This window comes from Urocampus carinirostris, chromosome 3, assembly GCF_059441175.1.
Source record: "Urocampus carinirostris isolate Australia breed hairy pipefish chromosome 3, RoL_Ucar_1.0, whole genome shotgun sequence".
Classification (NCBI taxonomy): Eukaryota; Metazoa; Chordata; class Actinopteri; order Syngnathiformes; family Syngnathidae; genus Urocampus; species Urocampus carinirostris.
Window position 1 is genome coordinate 16,279,427 of NC_142351.1, and position 7,604 is coordinate 16,287,030.

Here is a 7,604-nt window from a genome sequence, read left to right on the forward strand (position 1 = left end):
GAGATGTGCAATAGTTACATTTTATTTCGGAGCCATACGTACTCATGAAAAGAGCCATATATGGCTCCCGAGCCATAGGTTCCCTAGCCCTGCTTTACAGTAATCGAGACGGGAGGTAACAAACGCATGAATTATAATCCCCCCATCCGACTGAGACAGCATAGGGCGAATTTTAGCGATGTTGCGAAGATGGAAAAAAACTGTTCTAGTAATATTCAGGACAGATCGGGTCAAATATGACACCTAAATTTTTGACTGAGTCACAATGGGTGCTATTACATTTGTCAATATTCAGAGCAGTTTTTGGGAACAAGTCACGGCATTTAGATGGACCAATACCGTATTTTGCGCACTATAAGGCGCACCTAAAAGCCTTTATTTTTTTTCAAAAGCTGACCACGCACCTTATAATACAGTGGGCCTTATATATGGATCAATATTAAGTCGCAAAGTCCTGCAACTAAGGCAAGTGGCCGCCGACTAGATTTTCCCCCCGAAGGGGAAGTAGTCCGCGGTGTATGCTAAGATTTATATACCGGCGTTTCATTTCCTAACCAATGTGTCAATCATCATTTGAATCAGTCACTATTGGCTAAAGTTATTCGGAGGTAAAGGGGGCGGATCCTTTTTATCATTTACAGGCTCGCATAGGCTAAAGGAGTGAAACAAAGCCTGCAATTTGCCGAAAAAGATGAATGTGAATCACACGATGGGTTGCACTACGGCATAGAGAAAACATTTTTTACTCTTCTGTATTTGTAAATATTTTACTCTCCTGGATTTACTACACTCACGGTTGTAAGAAGACCATGGCTACGTATCATTATTGAACGTGATGGCTGCAAGAGAACTTAGGTGAGCTATGCGGCTTTATATTTTCCCGGTATCTTGTTTTAGAACGATCTTGATGTTTTTGTGATGAGTCTATTTTTAAACTAAATTCAATTCAAAGTGTTTATTGTCATATGGACAGTAAAGAACCCCGTTTCCCTGCACAATAAAATTCTTACTTTGCTGTCCACACAGTTGCCAGCAAAAAATAAAATGGAAACTAAGAAATGTTTGGCATTTCTTGAATCCCAAGACTTTAACCTTGCGAATAATATTTGGAACGATGCATTTGAGTGATTGGTGACATCGTACAGACACTGTTTCCGTACATGTCTGAGACACATATTTGCTTCTTCGCAAGCTTTCTGAATGTTAAAGGGGGTAATAAGTTTGACTGAACTATCTGACTGTTTTGTCGACGTTCCCATTGTAGCGCCTAATAATCCGGTGCGCCTTATGTATGGAAAATATAGGACCAAAAACTATTTTTGGGGGGTGTGCCGTATTACCTGGTGCGCCTTATAGTGCGGAAAATACGGTAATTAACATTTCAGTCTTTTCAGGGTTGAGAAGTTGAAGAGTCATGGTAATATTCTTCTGTCGTGGTTATTGATATTTGTTTTAGACTCAACTGCCGTCCGCTCAGGTGCTTTTCTGTCCCTCCGGGGAAGGCAACGTGACATCACGTGCCAAGGCTCATTAGTCCGGAAATTACGGTATTCATGTATTAACAAATTCAATGTATTCTTGTAGGACCTAAAGGGGGCAAGAGCCTTGCCTCTGAATGGATTCGAGGTAACCACGCCGTCATCGTCCTCCCACGAAAGGCAGGATGGGAAATTTGCGATCCGGCTGAGTCATAATCATCAAACTTTGCTCCTGAGCGCCCCCGACGGTGAACTGCAGGCCAAGTGGGCCGAGCTTCTCTCCGCAGCAGCTCGTGGAGAAAGCGTCCTAGAAACTTCAACCGATGTGACCGAACACAGGAAAAGCCAGTAGTGGACGCACGCCCCTCCTCGTTTTTTGTGTGTGCCCTGTTTAAAGAGCACACGTTACTTGAATCAGCTTACCTTGGCACTTTTTTTGGTTTTGTGCAGTTTTCCTGTACACCACTTCAGCCTCATCCTCTGGACAGCCACCCGAGGAGGTTTCGATGGACTCGTCTTTTAATTGTATTATCGCTGAAGATTCCCACTTGCTTTTAAAAATACATTCTTTGTACAGGGTTTTATTATTTACAGCGCGCTGCAAAGAATTAAGTCTTTGAGGCTTTTCCACGATGTGCGTGTTTTTGTGTCTGCTTCTTCTCTGAAGCATTTGAATGTTCATGTCATAAACCTGTGCCACCTCTCAGTTACTGGTGCTCTGCGGCGGTTCATTGGGTGTTATTGTACAGTGTCTTCTATAGTGTGAGAAAAAGAAAATACGTTTTAACTTAAAGGGACAGTGTGTGTTATTTGACCACGAGATATTGCTGTAGTGCAGGGATGTCAAACTCAAGTTTGGCTTGAAAATTTCTGTTCTTAACCGAATGGCAACTTAAAATGTTCAGCTTATAGTAGTTTTTCATTGTTATGCTTTATCATTCAGCCCATTTTGGTGAACTACCATATTATAATCATGGATGAGAAGGGATATTTTTTAAGCATTACACATTTATTTACAAACAATGGGAAAACGGGATATTCATGTTTTGACATTGCGTTAACTGGTGTATTTTCCTAATTGAGTGAAGTCAAGTCATGATTATTTGTATAGCCCTTAATCACAAAGAGTCTCAAAGGGCTGCACAGATCAAAGACAATTGCAAACTATTATTGCAGAAAAATTATCTGAAGAGCTGTGAGCCGCTGCGTCCATGCACGCCGCCATCACACTTTGAAATCTGAACCAACTCACCACTGACATTACATATGAAAGAAATATGCTTTCCTCATTTGTCAATTACTTTGAAATAAAAATACAAAATAAGAGCTTTAGCAGTGAATGGGCGATAACATCAACCAAGATCAAACTACAAGGCAGACATTACTGAAACTAAGAAAATAATGCATAATATTGTCTTTAACATGAAGCCAGACTGAATGAAAGCTCTTTTACTGCCCTCTTGTGGCACGAAGAAGCATTTGGTTTGTATTTATTTTTAAAAAATAAAAATAAAAACAAATTAAAAAAAAAATATATATATATATATATATAACTTTGGATAAACGTACGCAGAAATTTACAGCAGGCTGTGTGTAACCATCCAACACTACATGCCTGGTGTGGTGCAACTGAAAGTGAATGCTAAAAAGCATAAGGTAGTATACAAACTCTGGGAACTCGGGGACCAAAACGCATTTCTTCGCCTAGCCTTTGTGAGTGTACCCGTAGCAGCAAAATGGCAGGCAATTTTCTCAGCTCCCTCTTGGTGAAACTCATGTAAAATGAACACTATTTCCTCGCCCTACGAGCATAGAATAAAAACCTTGTGGATTGTTATTTTCTCATGAAAACATTTTTTTTTTATTACCAGCAGGAAGCACTAAATAACGCACACCGTCCCTTTAAGAGACTGAAGTATGTATACACTTGTGGCTGGCCTCCTGAGCTTCCTATAAGAAATCCATCAGCACACTCTTGTCTACAAGTTCAGTATTTAATACCATAATGTGTTTATAATCAAAACCCTCTCCTTCATATTTCACAAGCCAGGAATGAGTTTAACCCCTCGGTATCTTGAATAGTACACATGGCTCAATATTTCAAATTTGTGTATTCTCTCAGTATCGCAACACTTTACCTTCTCTAGTTGCTAATGTGAAGATGAAAAACTGTACGGTTACTTTGTTAAGCCTTTCCCTTTGTGCCCTTCGAAAAGCACCAGCCTTTGATGAAAAGTAGCAAAAATTGTTGGATTTCATCTTGCATGTTAAGTCACCCATAAAGCATATCATCAATAAACAGACAATATGGCAAAGGAATTATATCGCACTGTCCAACAAACTCATGTCGGTAAAATGATGTGCACACATTACAAAACACTTGATGACAACGAGAAAGACATAAACTTGCATCTGCCTCCATGTGTAGAAAGGTAAGTCACATTTATAGGGATTTATTTTGCATTTTATACTATGGTGTTGTATACATGCGTCTTTTTCCCATAAACACATGAAAACAACATTTATACATTGTACTGTACATAGAGATTTTAAGGTTCACGTTTCACAATAATGCTTCCAACCAGTGTTCTCTTTTGCCCGCGTCCTAGATTCATCATTTTTGCTGGGGACGCATAGTCCCCAATCAACGTGTGTCCCCGGGACGCAACCTTTTTGCCACAAATTTGTCATTATTACCCGATTCCTTTTTTTTAACAAAGATTTCCTTCAGGCAGATCCGCCATTGTGGTTTTGGTCTCGCGGTTCGAGTTTTCGTCTGCACGCCGATCTCGGCCAACGAGATCTCGTTGTGTAGTGAAAAGAAGTCCGTCCTTTTTTAGAGAACTGGCTTTTTTGGCTCAACCCATTCAAAAGAGCCGTCTCTCAAACGGCTCACTTGCTTTGATGATTGTATTACGAATTATGTTGTATAAACAAGTTAAGAAAAAAAGGAAGTATAAAAGGAGAAAATAAAAAAAAAGACAGGTTTGTGGTTATCCCTTTAATCGGTATATTACCAACAATAATTTGATGCAGAAAATGAATTAATAATTTGATGATTAAAACTGAATGAATATATAGATTTCCATTATATATTTGTCACCGATTTACAATTTCAACCTCGATAGCACTAAATTTTGCGGACCCATAGATCTGTTGGGACCCATAGATTTTTGTGCATGCGAGTCCCGTCACTTTTCAGAGGTAAGATGAACACTGCTTCCAACTATTATTTTTTGACTATTTTAAGTTTATTTTGTCTGGTTCTAAGATGTATTTTGAAAAATAATTGTAATCAAAAGAAGAATATACACATACAAATCTTTGGCCATATATATTTCTCATTTAAGTACTTTTTAACATAAGTAAAATATTTAAAATGAAAAATCATTGCGCTGAAGACCTCCCAAAGCGCTTTACAATGTGCTTCACACGCACTCACACACACACCAATAGCAGTGTCAGCCATGAAAGGCGCCTTCAGTGCCTTGCAGCTTAAGGCAAGTTAAATTCAAGACTTTTAAAGACTTTTTTTTAATGCCTTTAGAAAACTAATTTAAGACCAAGTTGACAAAAAAAAAACACAATCGAAAAAAAATATATATATTTCTTGCACACATTAAGTCCAAATGGTACACGGAAATAATGTATACGAACTGATTACAAGATGCAATGTCCACGAAGCAGAAATGTTTAAGGGGATTCCTGTTTATGTCGGCATTATCACGTGTTTAAGAATAAATATTTCACACTGTTGGATTCTTTAGATTGTCCTTGATGGAACAAAGCCATTTTCACGGACATACAAAGTTGAAGACGGCCCAGGGGACGTACTGGTGAGTTACGCCGGCTTTATGATATTCAAGTATCTTTTTTCATACTAATCGTGATGTTTTTCCGATGAGTACATTTTGAAATCATATCTTGAATCCCTAGTTTTAGCTTTCCACTACGAACCATTCAGTATAATTGTATTAACCGCTCTCAACCACATGCAGCCATCGCAGTTTTTTTCACTTGTTAACACGGTTACATATTGAAAATAAAAACAGTGAAAATGTGATATTTGATGAGTGTTTGTGAAGCGTTTTGGGAAACAACAGTTAAAAAAATTTTCTGTGTTCATTTTAATGAAAGTGAAAGAGCGACCTTCTGACAATAACAACATACTTTAGCTAGCGGCATCGAACGGCTTTTACAACAAATACACGAAACCACACACAATTAGCCGTGTTTAGGTAGTACAAACAACTGCTCGCTTTTGGTATAAAAAAGTCAAACTTGAGATGAAATGTGACAGAAGAGAATATACTTACGTTGCGTCGCCGAGTTCCTCCATGATAAACTAACCGCCACATAAGAAGGGGGTGAGGTGGGAGGAGTTAAAGGAGGGGGGGTGAGCAAAGCGGTAACTCACCATGACTAAGCATTGTGTCAGGGCCTCCCCCTCCCCTTCACAATAAGAGTGTCCACACCAATGGCGTCAAGTCAATAAATGCTTTTATTAAGAAGGTAAGGTATATTTTTTAGACCCGCGAAGCTCTGAACCCGCCAAAGTGGAACCGCGAACTAGCGAGGTTCCACTGTATCTCATGTTTCAATGTGGGCACATGTGGCTTATAGTCAGGTGCGGCTTATGTCTGTACAAAATGTTTTTTCCTTTAAAAATCTACTGGGTGCGGCTTGTAATCAGGCTCACCTTATCGTCCGAATTTTACTGTATGTAAAAGGTTTTGTTCCGGTGTGCACTTGACTGGTTGTTCTTATCGACGTTAACTGCTATTGTATGTGTAACAGGGCGTTATATTCAAACTCATCCACCACTGCATGTTTTGTCACAGTAGACATCTGCATTCTTCCTGAACTTTGCCATCTATCATCAAAAAGCAACAGTGTTGTGGTGTTGCAGTTGCCACATTTGGAGGCACATCCAGTCACATGTCTATGTGAAGTGTCGCCGCGTTGTGCAAACATCAAGTGTCTGTCTGTTAGGTGTTGTTGCTGTGAGCATAATATAATGTATCTATGTGAAGTGTCACTCATCTTTTCATTACAAATTATAATCGTCTCTGTTCATCCGTCATTATCGTCCCTCAGGATCCAGGTCACCAAGGCCAGAACCGTACTTTGTCTCTGGTGAGGCAACGATTCTTCTGGAATGGCATGGAACCTGATGTTGTGAACTATGTTAAATCCTGTCAGCGTTGTATAGTAGGGAAAACACCGGAACCACACAACCGTGCACCACTCAAGAACATAGTCACCTCTGAGCCTATGGAGTTGGTCTGTATAGACTTTTGGACTTCTATTTTCTCATATATATATATATATAAAAAGGATGATGTTGGTTAAAATTCAGACTAAAGAAAAATATGTTGAATTCATTGTAAACGTTAAAAAAAAAACAATACGATCTCTTGTTAAAATGGATGTAAAAATGTATTGTGATATTCTAAAATGCATTTTATGTAAATTGAAAAGAAAGCTCTTTGATATGCTTTGGGCAGTCTACAGAGCGAGCTGCCAATGAGATCAAAGAGATCAAAGCCAGCAGAGAAGCTAATGTAGTGACTCATTTCATCTGCAGACACTGTAATAAAAACCTCATCATCCAGTCCAGCGTGAATGTGGATCTTTGGTGGGACAGGTACACCGCGGTTACATTGGTGCCGTGACACAAAGAATGACAATAAAATTAAATTTTATTCTTCTATTCTAAGAGAACAAGTTTGTAGATGTTCTGGTCGTAACTGATCATTTCTCCAAGATGGCGCACGCCTTCCCTTGCAGGAATCAAACCGCCAAACAAGTCTGTGGCAGGATTTCTTTCTTGTCTACGGTTTCCCCCGGCGTATCCACTCTGATCAGGGAGCCAATTTTGAGAGCAAACTGATCAAATCGGCTGTAATAGATGATGGCGCCTTACTGTGGGCCGTCTTACTGCTTCTGCTACCGTTCCACCTCCACCAGGGCAGGTCGCTTCACCCGAGCAGCCTGTCTTCGCCCAAAGACCTCTCACCTGAACTGAAAACCTGTCACATATCCAATCTACATCCTCCATTAAAATGCATCTCACTTACACACCCCCTTGTCAAACTGTTAAGCCTATAAATAGTACTGAAATGC

The 7,604-nt window shown here is 39.5% G+C and overlaps 1 protein-coding gene across 3 annotated transcripts in view; it reads left to right on the top strand.

Annotated features, from left to right (window-relative positions):
* The window catches only part of fgd (faciogenital dysplasia), an 81,420-nt gene extending 78,446 nt beyond the window's left edge, over window positions 1-2,974 (top strand). For all 3 annotated transcript variants that reach the window (XM_088330848.1, XM_088330849.1, XM_088330850.1), the window contains one exon: window positions 1,585-2,974. In XM_088330848.1, coding sequence (XP_088186974.1) covers window positions 1,585-1,830 — 246 coding nt within the window. In that variant the 3' untranslated portion in view covers window positions 1,831-2,974. The remainder of the gene's footprint in view (window positions 1-1,584) is intronic.
* The last annotated feature ends 4,630 nt before the right edge of the window (window positions 2,975-7,604 follow it).